The following is a 16,637-nucleotide window of genomic DNA, read 5'->3' on the forward strand; positions in this document are numbered from 1 at the left end:
TAAACCACGTTTTAATTAATCAGCTTTATCTTCTTTTGTAGCTACAATTCTTAAAAAATTACATCAATGTATACTAGTAATTATGTACTATATTACAGTTTTCCAAATGCACCATACATTCTGCAAGTACTCCCTAAATGACTTATGTAGCACAACATATTAATTTTGGTACTGACTCCATATATTACTTACTCATAGTACATTTATACTCAGTTTAATCTACAAAAACTCACTATTATTTCTTGAACACCCTTCTTATCTTGACTTACTCTCCTTCATTATGATACGCATTATACTGACATTTGTGCTATAATATTACAATGTCATGGTAACACACTGTTTCAAGTACATTGTTCGAAAGACACGTTTTGTGAGGTTGAATGTTCGTTGCTTTTCGATCGATGCAACAATATTTTTATTAAAATATTAACATAATAGTAGTCTCACTTATTCTAGCTCAATCGATACACTTAATATACGATTATTCAGTATCTATCCACCAAAAGTTAAGCCCAAAGTATAGTACATCTATTCGTACATTAACAACTTTTTACACGCGACTCTTATTATTTAGGTTTCTTCGTTTTACTGTACACAAATCGACAATGAAAAATAAAGCGTCCTATCACTCAGGGATTTCCGGTTCCGGAGTGGGCTGTACTTGTTTTTGAACCATACACGATCGAGCTACTGACTCGAATAATCTGAAACAGTATAAATTAAAAGATCAAACATACGTTAGAATACGGTATGATTAAATCATTTTAAAGTTATGATAACTTACTTTTCAATTTCTGGTGCACAGTGAACAAACTCGTGCGTCCAGAATTTGTATGTTGGATTTTTAATCAGTTCAATGAAGGTGATAAGAAGACCCCATGGATGAGGTCTATTTACAATAAGTCTTTCGAGAAGAACTCTCGTAATTTGTTCCTGTATCGCTTCGGTGTTAGCTTCAGCAAACAAGTACAAAAGTGTGCAACTAAAATAATGCGTATGACTATTGGGATACCGAAGTTGATTCGCAATTGCGTTTAAGAACAAATAACGTCCTTCTGTATCAAGATCAACTGCTAAGTTTTGGAATATATCCATATGTGCAGAATGTGCGATAGTAGACATATTTGGTGTATGTCCTTTGCTACGAATGAAAGCTATAGCTTGTGTCCCAACATAAAGTACTAGAGCATTCATTAATTGAATATTATAGCGAACACCAGCTTCTTGAGATACTTGTAAATTACTGCGCAGTTCAGAAAGGAAGGTGACTGGAGCACGTGCCTTTAGATACGAATCAAGCTCCTTTTTGAAACTGAGTGGTTGTATCATGGACGCAAAATTGGTCAACACTCGCGGAGCATGTGCTATTTCTTGTAGCATATCAACCTTCAAGTTCGGTGTAAATGGATCTGGTAAGCGCATATTTCTTGGGAATGCACTTAAAATAAGATTCCTCATTTGTATACAATTCGGTGGAATTACATCACAAAATCCATAATGATAATCACAAAGAAATTCAGGAAAATCGTGTAATAACACCAGTAATACTCTAAGAGTTCCTTTGTACAATAATGTAACAGGTTTTGCAAGTTCAGCATTTCGAAGATAAGGTGCAAGGTATTTGAATAAGTCGATTAAAAGCTGCGCGTACATTCCCCAACATTTTTGTTGTGGCGTAATCGCGAGCATGCGTCCAATGAAAACTCTATGTGAAACCAGTTCTAGCCAAGCGTAACAGAATCCTGAAGCTTTGGCCGGTCTAAGTATATGCAAAGTATGACAGAAAGCAGTTAACACTTGATAATTTACTGCTTCTAATACAGGCTCAGGAGCACAAAGTTCCAAGAAGAGCATAATGAATATTCTGTGATAGGGCAGTTGTTGAAAATCTGTTCCACGTATCTCATGATCCTGCAATAATACGCCAGCAACAATTCCTAAAACCTTGTTTAGCAAATTAATCTTCGTATGAGTATTTGTACTGTCACCAGAATGCTTTACTAAAAGTGCGACCAAACGGACAAACGCATCCAACGAATGGAAACACTTTGCACGAACAATAGATGGAGCTGAATTTGTCTCAGCTAAAGCACGATAACACATATCAACGCACATTTGAGTGCTTAATTTAAAGAATCTTGTTATATGGTCATCGGTTTTTAGAATTCCATGAACATTCATTTGGTGAACAAACATTCCAAAAGCTTTCGTAGGATCACGTGCATGCGTTGGATTGTGATGCATTGAAACCCATTCACGTAATAAATACTCCGTTTTTTCCATTAATCCGGGTGGATCATCAAAATCACGTGCCTGTGAAAAAAAAACAAAAAACATAAATTGTAAATATATACGTGTTCTCGAAACCTCAAGAGCGGCGGAATTTACTTACTCTCACCTGCAGAATTCCAGAATGAATATGTGCTGTAGGTCCAGCAGGTTCTCTGTCTGCTAATACACCTGGATCATGATTGGCGCGTAATGATTCTATTAAACTTGTTAATCTGAAGAGCAAAATTCTGAAAGTACAAAAATCCCAATTTAATCAATTGTGAACTAATTGTTACGTTAATTGATAATATTATATTATTATCAATAATAACCCTTCAGGTGGTGCTCTGTGATGTGCCATTCTAGCTAATATCTCAATTGTGTGGAACAGATCAGATTCAGTAACGTGTGTAGTTTGTCTTTCATCAATTAAATAAAGCTGCACCAATTGCATAGCAAATGCTGTTGCCATAGCATTTCCAGAATCTATTGCTTGAGCCAAAGATAAGTCATACTGTGGAAGACTAATTAAATGAGATCTGGAAATGAATAACTTGTTTGTATCTCAAAATTTTAGTAGATTTTGTAATTTCAAAATGTACTATAAATAATAATATACCTTATAAGATAATCGACAGCATCAAAATTGTATCGAAACTCTTCTCTGCACTCAGTTAAGCAACGAGTGACGTGTTTGTTTGTCCATTGCATGCCATAAGCACGTGGGTCTTGAAGACACTTCAGAATACGTAAATGAAGTTCTCTATATCGTAATATAATTTCAGAATCTATCACACCGCTTGAAATAGTAGGACCATCTAATAATCCTTCCACAGCCTGAAATTAAAAATGGATTGTTTATGTGTTGGCTGCGATTAATTATTATACAGAATATCTAAAAATTGAGTAACATGTAAATTTCTCATGCCAATATAAATGGAAAATTGTTTAGAATTTTATAATCAGAGGTTCCATTTTCGCGATATAAATAGTTCGAAAGTAAAGGTCTCACTTACGGAGATTATTTAAATCTCAAACAAAAGAAACTCGCGTAGAGACATGATGTATTCTTTAAAGTAAAATTATACAACAAAAAATTTACACCATTCTGGTTATAAGTTGAAGGGTTTTATGTGATTGCGTAATGCGTTATAAATCATAAAATCAACTGTGCAGTCTCGGAATGTGAAGATTTATTAAACCTATATGAAAGTATGTTAAAAACCATGAAGTGCGTTTGCTGCCTAAGATTTAAATAACGTGCCCGAATGTCAAACCTTTAGACTTTAACTGATAGATTGATATAGTTTATTTGATTTGTTTTCGAGTTACAGTACTAAATTTCAACTGTTCTCGAAAATGAAGCATTAGATTTCAAAATGGTAAAATATTTAAATTTATATTCTGACGAGAAATTTTCATGTTTGGCTCATCTGCTGTTATCTAAATAACTTACTTTCTTAAGGAGTGTCATAGCAGCGCCTGCATCTCGTGATCTTCTTGTCAGGATAATAGATTCTAGCAAACTATGAAGAGCTGCATGTTGTGGAGGAGGTGCAGCTGGGCCCATTCCAGCAAGTAGTACTTCAACTTCAGCTGCAAGCTTTTCTAACATAGCTCCAACTTCATCATTACTCACTGCTGCTGCATAAGCAGCAACCTGTTGTGCTGTTGCTACTGCAACTGCTGGATTAGCAGCAAATGCAGTTACAGCAGGTTCCTTCAAAAGAAAAATGTTCTAAATATATATCATATTATGTATAATATTATATTATATACGTATTTAGAACATACGATATAAAATACTTACTGTGACGGGTTTCGGCATTAATAGAGCCTGTGTATCACGTTCAGAAAGTGGTAAAAATCCTGGAATATTTCTTGCAAATTCTTCATAAACAGCCATTTGCTGAGGTGTTACACCTCCTACTTTTAATCTAATTTGCTCAGGCATTCTCTCCGCTTGATATTTAGCTAAAGGATCACAGTATCTTCTTCCTTCTTGTCGAGCAATTTTTCGTAATTCAATCTCATTCAACAAACGCTTATCCATTTCTGGAATAGCCTTCTCAATAGCCGTCTTTTGTACAAATGCACAAGCAAGCTCCATATTGTCAGTAGCCACTACATTAGCTGCTTGTTCTGCAAGTTCTTTTTGCTGTGGAGTTGTACCCATCAATGCGGTGAGAAAGGCTTGTTTTAAATTTGTACTAATTGATGCCAGAACCTAAAAAAATATGTAATAAAGGATTATTGTCATTGTATCATTGCTTTTGTATGAAGATTTTAGAAAACATACCTGATCACGACAAGTGATCATAGCCATTCCAGCAGTTAAGTTACGGACCATATGTCTTGCTGCTGTTCTCATTCGAACTTCCTCTGGGTCTAATGCAAAATCTTTTTTTACAATTTGCTCGCTAGTAGTTAAAGCTATTTTAATTGAACGGTCAACAACAGGATGAATCCATTCTTGAATTGCCCTTTCAACAGCTTGTCGAACAAACTGTTTTAAATGCGGGTGTGTTTGAAACAGTGGTAGCTAAAAATGGTATTAATTAAATATAAAGGAAATAATTAATATGTCAAAATTAATTCGTTAATACCTGATTATTAATGGTGATATGCTGAGAAATGTTAGCAATGCCTGTTACAGATATATCCATATAATTAAAACGTGGTTCTGGTGGACCAGTAGGTAAAGACGGTGTTGTATTTGCAGGAGCTGCTTGTGGGACAATTGTTCCAGTCGTAGTAGGGCCAACTAATTCTTCAATAGGACCTTGGGTTTGTTGTTGATTGTTCTTTGCTTCAGACTTTTTGTTAGGGTGTGACAATTGATATTCTAAATTTCGTAATTTTTCTGGATCTTTCAAATAAAGAGCAGGCTTTAATTCCTGCGTGTAAAATAATAATAGTAACATTAATTCTCAGTATAATACAAAAATAAATTTATTGCTAATGAACTTACACCAACATCAATGCTTAAATTCTTGCAAAGTACTTCAATTTCAAATTTTAAATTTAGTTTTAAATCAGGTTCTTGATGAAGTTCTGCCAGTACACTCATTATTGCCATTGTCCAAGGATTAGGTGGACGAAAAACACGGCTCTTTGCACAACTTTCAAGTACTTTAGCAAGAAAGGGAACTACATAAAGGAGTTCTTGTTGACCTTTATGATATGCTTCAACAAGTAAACTTTTTAGGTCTATATCAATCTGTTACAAAAACAAAAAAATAACATTTATTTTTCACATTTTATAAGTTAACATATAACGAACTATAAATAGCATACACAATACCTGTAAAATGGGCTTATTTCTGCCAAGAGTTAACATTCCTAACCAGTGACCTAAATTTTTCAGAAGTGATCGATCAGAAAAATTTGCTATTCCTTTATCACTCCGCAACAAAACCTATAATAAAAGTAAAAAAATGTTATAAAATGCTATAAAAATAATTGCGTAGAAAATAAAATCTTTCAAATACCTTTATATTCCGGAACGTCTCTCTGGTAACCAATTTATTCACTTCAGGCAATTTTAAACAGTCCAAAAAGTTTGAATACAAAGCATGGAAATTTAGTTCTATGCTTGCACGTTTCATTACTAGATACTGTGCCATCCAAGGCCAATACTCTTCAGTGACAATTTCTCGAACTTCGTCACATTTTTGTTGTAAATTAAGCTGACTGAGATTGTTAAAAATGAATGCTGTCTTATCCTGCAATGCTTCTGGTGGTGTTGTAATTTTTTCTTCTTTATCTGTTGCTACTAATAATGTATCAATATTTGTTGCATTAGCAATTGAAGGCTACAATGAAAAAGAAAAATTATAAGCATGAAAATAATCATATTATGTAATTAATAATTTAAGTAAAATTCATATTTGACTTACTCGGGCTGAGAGAGATGTAGTAGGTGTTGTGGATGATTTTGCTTGAGTAGTACTTGTCGTTATAGTTGTTGTTGTGATAGTCTTATACGGTGTTGTAACAGGTGCTAACATAGCTGCTAAAGTTTTTGGGAGAACTGGACCTTGAGGTCTCGTGGGAGGCTCCTGCCCCTGTAATCCATATTCTATATACTCAATTAAATGTGGTGGGAACTCACTGAAATGCTGAATTGCCCTGACATGCTCACAATATGTTTGGTAGTCTTTTAAACGACTCTTGAAACGATCCAAAGCTGTTATGCCAAAGTAATACATCTTGCTGCCTTCTGGTTTCCTAAGAGCATCCAAAACAAATCTCAGAGCCAGTCCAAGCGTCATATAGCTATTAACCAATCCTCTTTCAATAATTCCACCAAATAACTGTGCCGTGATTTGCAATTCTTTATCGGGATATTGAGGGAAAAAACGATATTCCTCGAATAAATTCCGTAACATGCAATTAAATACCTCTCTTTCTCTTTTACTACCAGAATCTTGAAACTTTTTTAACATGTCAAGAACTTCATCAATTGATAAAGTAGGATGTGGTGGATGATTGTATATGCGCTGAAAATAGCTATTGGCTTCATCCTCAATTTCTTTGGAAACATTTTGCGCCATATCAGGAAATAAATTCGACGTTTCAGGTATTCTTGCTTTTTCAATGCCCGTAGGTGGTCCAAGACGACCTAATCCTCCAATCGTCGTACTGCCAGGAAGGACAGTTGGTCCTTGTGTGCCAACTGGCCCTGAATGCAATTGAGAAGATAATGGCAACATTGGAAATGGACTCTGAGAAGGCCCCATGAGACGTGAAGGAGACCCAGGTGCTGATACCAAAGGTCCAAGAGCACCAGGTAAATTGAATGCAGAACTGCTTGGTGGTCCAAGACTGGATCCTAGACCCATAGATGCAAGACTTGAACTTAAATTTCCGAGTGGATCCACTTGTTTAGAGGAAAACAGCTATAAAATTAAATAAAATGTATCTTAGTACGTAGTAAAATAAACAAAAATTATTTATAAGTAGATATATTAATTACCTGTCCACCTAATGTAGCTGGATTAAAAGGCTCTAATGCCCGATGTCGCAAAACTCCTGGTGGTGGAGGTCTACTCATTGTAGTTTTACTCAGCATTAAACTGCAGTTTTGTACCATTGTCATTATCGCCTCCGAACACTCTTGAGAAACACTCCTTTAAAAAAAATATTAAAAAATAAAAAAGTTTTACCCATTTAAAATTTAAATAAAATAAGAAGACATACCCTGCACACACTTGCAAGCAAGCAAGCATAGTTGTTAATGTTTCTTGCGGAAGTTGACTTGCTTTTGGAACTGTAAGATCTTCCTTTATTCCAGGTCCCATCACTTGAGGACAACGTCTTTGTAAAAATTTTACACAAGCAGTAACAAAGACTTCTCCTTGTTCTCTAATTTTATCTGTTAACCACTTTTCTAATTTTAAATATTCCCTTCTCGAAGCCAAACAAGCTAAATCAATGACAAATGGGTATGACTGAGCAGTGAGTAAATGAGTTAATGCTTTAAGATCTTGAGCAACATCAAGAATACGAGACAATCTTGTTTGGTCATGATCTCCACGTATATACCACTCTGCCATAGCATGCATGATGATAGATTTTATTTTTACAGTATTTCCATGCCACGCATGATGCAAAATAACAGCAGAGTTTGGATGATTTCCAAGAAAAATGGGCATTAATGTACTAAGTAATTCTTGTCTCAATATAGCAATAGGAGCATTAATTTGTAATAATGCTAATACAAGAACATCAGGGCAGTGTTGAATGGGCCATTTGAATATTTCTTGAACTGCCCCATACAGTCCTCTTTCTGCCATGTGTAGGAGCAATTCAACTACATTTAAGGATCTCCACGTTTGCGCTTCTTTACTGTCACTTTCTGGTGCTGCTTTTAACACATCAACAGTCACAGAATGATATGGATAATCAGCAAAGCAAAATATATCTGGACACTTCAGAATTTGTTGTACTAAAGAGAATTGTCCTTCTACATTGTCCCAATGTCGATAAAAAAGTTCCACAGGAAACATATCTGGTGGATATCCTTGATGCTGTAATCCTAGCCTTAAACCCGTGATCAGCAAATTCAATCCTTGTCTGTCTTTAATAACAAATTCTGCATGGTCCAACTTAACTATCACATCATTCCAAGACAGCGTAGATTGCTAAAACAATGATAAAACTTAATATTTAATCAATACAATGTATAATGAATAATTAATGCCATAATTAAATATTAATTACTATTACATACAATTTCTTTTAAAGCTTGAATAAAGACTTCAACATTCCATGTACTTGGAGTTGCGTTATCAGCTGACTTTTCTTTGTTTGCATCTTGTGCAGCTCCTGAATTACCCCAAAATGATTGTAAACCTCCAGCATCATCAAGGTTATTACAACTACGTGCCATATGAGCTAAAACTCTTGCAGCACATGCAGGAGATATTTCTCGAGCACCTAGGCCAGCTAAGGCTGATCGGCATTCTTCGACATTAATAGTAAATCCATAACCTAATTCCATAATCAATTCTACTAGAGAATTCCCATCCTGAAAAACATATATTACACGTATTTTAAAGTTCAAAACTTATAATTCAATAAAGTAAGAGTACACAATGACAAACATTATTAAATTATTTTACCATTTGATTGACAGCCATGTTTAATTCAATTTTGGCTTGCGGAGTTTCCCCGTTGTCTGGATACAAGAGTGGTGCTAGCACCACTGGTACCAGCTCACGGGGAAAATCGCGCCTTAAATTCTTGAGAAATTTTTCTTTTGCTTCCGATGAAAGGCCAAATTGATTGGCTGAGTGAAAAGCCTGTGATAATATAAGATGAAGAACTTCAGGCAATGAATCGTGCAAACCTTCCTCGTGATGTTTATTGCTCGTCTCAGAATTAATATAATTTTTTATCAATTCAGGTAGCTGCTTTTGTACGTGCTCTAGAGCTAATATACGAATATCAGTATTCTCAGAATGCAGCAATGCAACTGCGAGAGCAACTTCTTGTACCAGAGTTAAACCAAGTACTTTTTTTAAACGTAAAAAAAACTTTGGCGATGGGTTCAAAGTCTGAAAAGATGAAGTTAATTAACATTAAAGTCTTTTATTTTACAAAATATTACAATATGGAAAAATGTTTAATATATCAACACTAGTTATGATAGTCTTAACCTAAATAAAAAGTAAAATAAAAAACCTTTTGTTGACGAAATGGATGGTCTATAGCAAAGCACAGATTAGAAATAAAAGAAGGTTTGCTAAGAAGATTAGTACACTCTTGCTTCAGAAGCTGCACTTGAAAATAATCTTTCGCACTTAATTCTGGTGGCTCTCCTGTTGAAAAGTCGATGTACGAGAGCAAAGAGCGCAGCAAGTGTCTGTCTGCCTCCAGACCCTTCCACTGCACCAGCTATAATACAATGTGTTTTAAAATATACTAGACTATTATATATTGAATATCTACATACAAAGAAATATACAAAACATAAACTCTAGAATATAATTAGATTTACAACAATAGAAGTGGAAAAAAAGAAGATTGTAAAACATTCCAAAGTAACTTTAGACAAAATAAGTATTTAAAAACTTAATTAGTTACTAAATAATTAAATTATTACTATTATAAATCGAGAAATATACAATAAAAGAGTTTCATCGTTCGAAATGATACGTTGGAACACAGACAAATCACGAAAAGAGGCTAAGTTCAAGGTGTATTTCATGCCGCGTGAATACTAAATTACCCATAATTATGAAATAAATGTATACAATTATGTGTAAATTCATATTTAATTTTTTTCGTAAAAAAATTCATCTTGATGGACGGAATCAAATGAAATTGGCAATAATGTTCATGAAGCATATTGCGTTGTTTCGAGGACGGCGTGTGATGAACAGAAAGTGGAAGGGGAGCGCATAAGAGATGCAGTAGAACAACAGGTTTTTTGTCTACTTACAATTGATATTTCTTGGCAGCTGTCCCGAAAATTTTTCTTATTTAAATTCGCAACCAAATAACTGATTTGTGACAAAGTAAAAGACAACGAGTCCAGGTTCATAGTTCCATGAATACGACCTCGAAAGCTTCAAACGTGTTTGAAGCTTTCTTCGGTATCCACGAATTGCCTCCCCGGATTCTCTCCTCGTTAAAAGCATGAAAACTACATTGGCACAGTCCTGCGACCAACATCGGGATTAATATTTTGAAATACAATTTCAAACCAACGTCATGGCGAGCACAACAAGATAATACTGAAAACGTAACACCACTCTAAGATCACACCATACAATCAGTCACACTCTACTGGTCTCTTTTTCCATCTACTTCGGTAGACCTCTACTTCTACAAGACAGCCGGTTGAGTGTTTCTTTAAATCACCACTAGAGTGCATTAAGCGTTTATACTAAAATTTATCTATTAAATTTTTGTTTTTCACACTAATAGTTGTAATACAATAATAATACATTTTTCTTATGTGCAATAACGAATAACATGTGGATTCAATTTTGTTGAATTAAAAACCGTATATAATAAAACGTAAAATATACATTTAGTGAATTCTATCACTTCTAAAGACAAGTTGACCAACATTATCACATCATCAAATGGATCTTAGAAAATAAAAAAAATTACTAGAACATGCTGTAATTGACAATAAAAAGTAAGTTATTAATTTAACCATATTTTTGGAACTTAGCGTTAGATGTATTAACAAGCAGTGGACATTGAGTTATTGTACTCGATAATATGTACAAAATACAATGAGGATTGTACTTTATGCTCCGATTTTTACTTTATTTTATTTTTTAATTTTTCTAAATTTTTATAAAATATGTCATTTGTCTAATAAAATAGCTTAATATAAATTAAAAGCATCTGTTCAAAAGTAAGTGTGATTTAATTGTTCTCTGCAACATAGGAATTTTCAAATGTTAATTTTTCTAGGCATGGTTTTCTTTCCTCATAAATGACAAAGTTAAGAGTACTACATATTACGATTATTTGCCTGTCAGGATTAATAAGAACATTGTTTGGAGTTACAAATTTTCTTTTCTCATCATTGTTTTGAAATGGCAACATTTATGATAAAACAAGAAGAATCAGAAAGAAGAAAGGTAAAGAAAAAAATGAGGTGAGGTTTGTTTCATTACAAATTTAACTAAAAATATATTTCTTGATAAAAATTACATATTAAGAAAACTTTTATGATGTATTGTTTGAGCAAATATAATTTTGTTTAAGCAAGGCACAAATGCAGTTAGCAATAATTAAGAAGAAACAATGTGATGCTACAGCTTTGACAATAGTTGAACAGCTTTTAGAACCTAAAATTGATTCTCAGTGGCTTTTGTATAATGTAAGTAATGTGAAATAATGTTAAGAATTCATATATCAGTTTTATATTATTATATATTTTTGTAGTTAAGGTATATTAATAAAAGTCATATGGAAGATGTGATTGAAGAAAGGTCTATAATCAAATTATGTGGCTATGTATTATGTGCCAATGCATTAACAATTGTGATTGAACAAAAGTATCACATTTCGACAAGAAAAAACAAAGTTTATGATGTAACTCGACGTAAAAACTTTTGTAGTTCACTGTGTTATGGAGCTTGCAATTACCTTTTAGAGCAAATGCTTACAAGTCCTCTTTGGCTAAGAGACAAAGAAGAAATACCAGAGTTTAAACTTTTACCAGCAAAAGATGAATTAGAAAGATGTACACCTGGTGACGAAATTTGTATGAATGATACACTTATAACGTCAAATCTTGATAAAAAGGAAAAACCTGTAGAACTCAATGAAATGGGTAAAGATTCAAAAGATAAACTTTTTGATAAGTATTTTAAATATAGTATTAAAACATTAGATACAATTGAAGAACAACTTTCAAAAATCTCTAATAAAGATGCTGAGTATGTAAAAAATGAATCCATTAATTTAAAAGATATGACTAATAACGCCGAAGAATACATAAATAATGATACTATCAAAGAAATTTCTACTCTAGATAATAATATTTCCTTAAATGAGAACAGAAATTGGAATAAGACAAATAATGAAGAGCAGACTAGACTATTTGAAGTATTAAAAACAGAACATGATATAACTATTGTTAAACCTGACAATGACATTAATAGTAGCTATCTTGTACAAGAAATAGAAAAGACTAAATGTAAAATACATAAACAAAAACGTTCTATTAAAAATAAGCAATCAAGCGAATTTTATAATTTTATAATGCACATTGAATCTAATGTAAGGGAATGGATTACAAAAGATACCCTTTGTTTATTATCAGGGAAAGAAAGCATTAAACAACAGTTATTGGATAATATAACACAGCATGATAGATACTTGCACTTGTGTAAAAAGTTAAACAAATTGCAATTAGAAGATGAAAAAGACGATTGTACAGATTTAATAAAAAATACTTTGAAACCTTTACCACAACTGTCTGTCCTACAAGAAGAAGGAAAGAAAATCGAATTAAAAGTAAGTATAAATAATATAATGTATTTAATGATTATTAATGTGTATAAATATAATTTTTAGGTACGAGCATTTTATAAAGGAGATTTGGTTATAGAAGCTCCAAAAAAGATTACAGAAGATGCAGAACAGAGTAATGAATTTACTGCAGTGTTACCTTTAACAGATGCACAAACACCTGGAGCACTTCGACGTCGAATTTTTTTGGATAAACTCCATAGGATGTAATACCACTTTATATTCACATACTATAATAAATTTATATTTTTCTAAATATTAACAATTATTTTTCTTTACAGATTACCAGATTTAGTACGAGCTTTAACAGCCGATAGCGGATTATCACAATATATATATAATTGTGAAAGAAGTGCTTTAATTAAAGCACTAGTTAATACTTTTTCATTGTCTGCTACAAATATTATTTTTAAAACTGCTGAATGGACTCTTGTTGGTCTCATTATTATTAAAATGTAAGTGTCGCAATATAATATAGGTATATTATTATATTAAATATTATTTCTATTTTACTGTGTTTTGTAGGTTAGGCATGATAGATCTACAGTTAAAAGTTCTACTGTCTAGTAAACAGGCATCAATGTATATTTCAATGATTTTAATGTCATATAAATTGGATTCAAACTACTTGGACAGAATAGTGATGGAACTGACTAATAATACAATAGTTAATACAGATGATACTGCCAATTTCTAATGTATTTCAAATTATGTACATTATTTCTATTCTTTTAAAGCATATTGTTTATGTTAGGAGCTTTCAATTAATATTGTTGTGTAATCATTATTCTAAGAATTAATGTTCTTGTATTTACTAATTAATAGAAATAAAATAAAAATAAGAAAATATTTTTATATCATTTTTCACAATCGTATGAAAATACAAAATTTGTATTAATCTTTCAACTTATAATTTAAGTAGAATAAAATACATACAAAATAGAAAATTGAATTGACTGTAAATAAGCTTACTATATCATTATTTCCAATATTTCAAATATTAGAAAATTGCATTCTCTGGTATTTATAGTGAAGATGGTGTAGGTACACCAGTAAGAGGAGAAGGTGGGCAATCAAGTCCTAATGTATCCATTTGTCCTGCTGTTCCTAATTGATCTTCTGTAGAACGACTTCCAATTTTATCACGTAAAGCTTCATAGAGATTATGCACTGCTTCATTATGCTGAAATGCAAACAAAAATAATAAATACAGATAAAGTACATATAATATTTCTATTTTATTTTATCTTTTTCGAAATAAGAATACCTGACTAGTTGGTTGAAGTGCTTTCATCAATGTGTGTAAACGAGTCGGTGGTAATTTTGGATGAATGTACCAAAGTAATTTTAATAAATGACGTGTAACATTGTCTCTTCCTAAGCCTGCCAAGAAGAATTCATCAAATATGACGGTACAGAATGATTCATTAGAAAATTCATCAGCCATGTTTAATATTAACAGAGATACCTATAAATATGTAAAATTTGATTTTAGATTTTATAATTATGATTACGTAATTATAATATTTATAGATTATGCAAATTTAAAGTTTTTCTTTACCAAAGTATGTAAAAAGGGATCTTCGAATGCACGTTGCGCTTGGCAATTTGGTAAAGTGGCTAATACTCTCATTAATCCTCTAGCATCACCTCTTCCTCTTCCTACTCCTCCACCTCCTCCTACATGTAATGCGTAATACATAGATAAAACAGCCGCTACTCCTGAGAGTTGTGCATATGCTTGACAAGCATCAGGAGGTGGACCAGAATGTTCTATTATAGCAATTGCACTTTCTCTCTCATCAGGTGGAAGTTTGCAATTTAGTTGTCTTATTTGATCATCTACCTGGAAAATACACTATTTATTATATATGTTTAAAATTATTTCTAATAGTATATACATTACCATTAACGACATAAGTGCTGGTAGAAACTTTGTAACAACTTGACTATCCAATTTTGGTTCCTTAAAATCTTGTGAATCGATCATTTGCCAGGCAGATAAACCTAATGCAAGCATTCTTAATAACAATACAAGAACTGCATTTTCTCTAGGCAATGATTCACCATTTATTAAATGAAGTGCAATTTTTATTGCACTGCTAGCAAGAAAGTTTACTGCATATGGATCGCACAATGTCATGCTTAAATCACCTAATACTTGTTCTTGTCCTCTCTGCATAAAACTGGATTATTACACTTTTCTATTATAATAAGAGTTAGTATTATAAAATGCAAATACAGTTTATTATACCTTAATACTATCCAGAAAACCTTGTAATTCACGGGACCTTTTGATATCAACATTTTTTTCTCTGATACATGCATCAAGGCACCATGTAAATTTATGACATGGATCAACAGAAATAATGTCTTGTACCTAAATATTAAATATTTATTTTATCAATATTATATTAATTTCATGCAATGTAATATATGATCCGATATGATATATACCAACCTCTAAATCATGTAAGGCCATTAATAATTCAGCTCTTAATGTACAATAATGTATATTCTTTGTACGTAAAAATAGAGTTCTTAAAAACTGTAATACCATATCATATAACTTCACACTATGTCCAATCATATGAGCTAATTTTTGTACCACCTCACCTTGCCTTCGTACCTAATATATTAATCATATGATGTTATAAAGATTCAAGTTTTACTTTTAAAGAGTTGATTATAATATACCTTGGGAGAAGGTGTGAAGAAAAGACTGTTTAAATTTCTATGATCAAACAAAATTTGTTCCTTTTCAATAATGTATCTACTAAATAATGGAGAAACTTCATCTCCAAACAGGCTTTGATTATCTTTCCAAATTTGTCGTTTAACTTCAGTGTCTGCATCATTATATAATTCCTTTTCTCGAACAAGTACACGTAAATATTTATCTTCTATATGTGGTGTGTTTCTTAAAATACACATGACAACAGGTCTTAGTGCTGAAACTCTTACAGCTGGAAAACTTTTGGATAATAACTCTTTTAGCCTTTTATCTCCTGCTGAACCTTTATCAGCTCTTTCTGTTCCAATTTCAGTAATTCTTTTCACAAGTTTTTCTCGTAATTCTTCAAGAACTGATGCATGGAAATCTAATCTTCTCACTCCATGAAGATCAAGCAAAGGTAACATAGGCCGTAAGGATGGCAACAAAATGCCATTTTCTAACTGAAATTCTTCAATTGCTTTTAATGGATCTGTACAACTTGTTAGGGCATCTCTTAAGAAAACTTGTCCAGGTATGCCAAGATCCTCTAAACCATTTCCAGTTTCACAATTATTTTTTACAGCGTTCATTATCTTATTTTATACAATGCTGTTTTTCATGAATGAAGTGTATATTTCCAACACTGTTGGCTTCACAAAAATTGTAATTTATTTCATAAAGTAAATAATCATTGATAAATATTTGTCATTCCCAATTAGAATTATTTCCAAATGTAAATTCTTCTTTCACCACTTTTTTCACTACATATGGTTGCACATAACTTTATGATGCTTGAAATTATTGGTACTTACTAGATATTCTAATACTATATGAATGTATATACTTGATAATAACAAATTTAAACACATATACACAAACGTTGGTTGGTTTATTAAAATTTTCAATATTCTGCTTACTTATTATTAACTAATCAGTTTGTAAAATAACATTCTTCATTTAATGTCTAACTTGATACTCGGTTTATATACTGCTACAATAAAAAGCAAAAGTAAATAGGTACAATAAGGTAAATAGTGCGTGGTATGTATGTACACACGTTTTCCTTCTCTTTCTACGAAGTAACCTAACTATAGGCATCCGTGTGTATATTATGTATGTATATATGTTTATATATAGATAATAC

The 16,637-nt window shown here is 32.3% G+C and overlaps 3 protein-coding genes across 9 annotated transcripts; 1 reads left to right on the forward strand and 2 right to left on the reverse strand.

The window, feature by feature from the left end:
- Positions 1-5: 5 nt before the first annotated feature.
- Not1 (CCR4-NOT transcription complex subunit 1) lies at positions 6-10,581 on the reverse strand. 2 transcript variants are annotated; one of them, XM_076313729.1, is made up of 19 exons: positions 10,220-10,581; positions 9,460-9,672; positions 8,898-9,332; positions 8,507-8,803; positions 7,474-8,417; positions 7,250-7,403; positions 6,171-7,172; positions 5,763-6,086; positions 5,576-5,689; positions 5,243-5,491; positions 4,878-5,168; positions 4,571-4,813; positions 4,082-4,498; positions 3,728-3,991; positions 2,891-3,108; positions 2,604-2,810; positions 2,399-2,519; positions 785-2,313; positions 6-704 (listed from the first exon to the last, which is right to left on the reverse strand). In XM_076313729.1, the coding sequence occupies exons 1-19, from the start codon at positions 10,319-10,321 to the stop codon at positions 626-628; spliced, it is 7,203 nt and encodes a 2,400-aa protein (XP_076169844.1). In that variant the 5' UTR covers positions 10,322-10,581; the 3' UTR covers positions 6-625. The 2 variants fall into 2 exon arrangements, with proteins under 2 accessions (XP_076169844.1, XP_076169843.1); XM_076313728.1 differs by having other exon boundaries at positions 2,393-2,519.
- Positions 10,582-11,034: 453 nt separating this feature from the next.
- On the forward strand, positions 11,035-13,626 carry LOC143148337 (putative RNA polymerase II subunit B1 CTD phosphatase RPAP2). Of its 6 annotated transcripts, none has more exons than XM_076314607.1 (8): positions 11,037-11,149; positions 11,209-11,395; positions 11,506-11,620; positions 11,686-12,076; positions 12,278-12,762; positions 12,823-12,983; positions 13,059-13,232; positions 13,303-13,626. In XM_076314607.1, exons 2-8 carry the CDS (start codon positions 11,334-11,336, stop codon positions 13,472-13,474), a joined length of 1,560 nt encoding a protein of 519 aa, XP_076170722.1. In that variant the 5' UTR covers positions 11,037-11,149; positions 11,209-11,333; the 3' UTR covers positions 13,475-13,626. The 6 variants fall into 6 exon arrangements, with proteins under 6 accessions (XP_076170719.1, XP_076170718.1, XP_076170720.1 ...); XM_076314608.1 differs by having other exon boundaries at positions 11,039-11,149; positions 12,569-12,762; XM_076314604.1 differs by having other exon boundaries at positions 11,035-11,149; positions 11,209-11,378; positions 11,510-11,620; positions 11,686-12,762.
- On the reverse strand, positions 13,041-16,551 carry Nelf-b (negative elongation factor B). Its single transcript, XM_076314602.1, has 7 exons — positions 15,475-16,551; positions 15,239-15,406; positions 15,032-15,157; positions 14,684-14,953; positions 14,339-14,623; positions 14,045-14,245; positions 13,041-13,960 (listed from the first exon to the last, which is right to left on the reverse strand). The coding sequence occupies exons 1-7, from the start codon at positions 16,081-16,083 to the stop codon at positions 13,802-13,804; spliced, it is 1,818 nt and encodes a 605-aa protein (XP_076170717.1). The 5' UTR covers positions 16,084-16,551; the 3' UTR covers positions 13,041-13,801.
- Positions 16,552-16,637: the final 86 nt, after the last annotated feature.

This window comes from Ptiloglossa arizonensis, chromosome 6, assembly GCF_051014685.1.
Source record: "Ptiloglossa arizonensis isolate GNS036 chromosome 6, iyPtiAriz1_principal, whole genome shotgun sequence".
Lineage (NCBI taxonomy): Eukaryota > Metazoa > Arthropoda > Insecta > Hymenoptera > Colletidae > Ptiloglossa > Ptiloglossa arizonensis.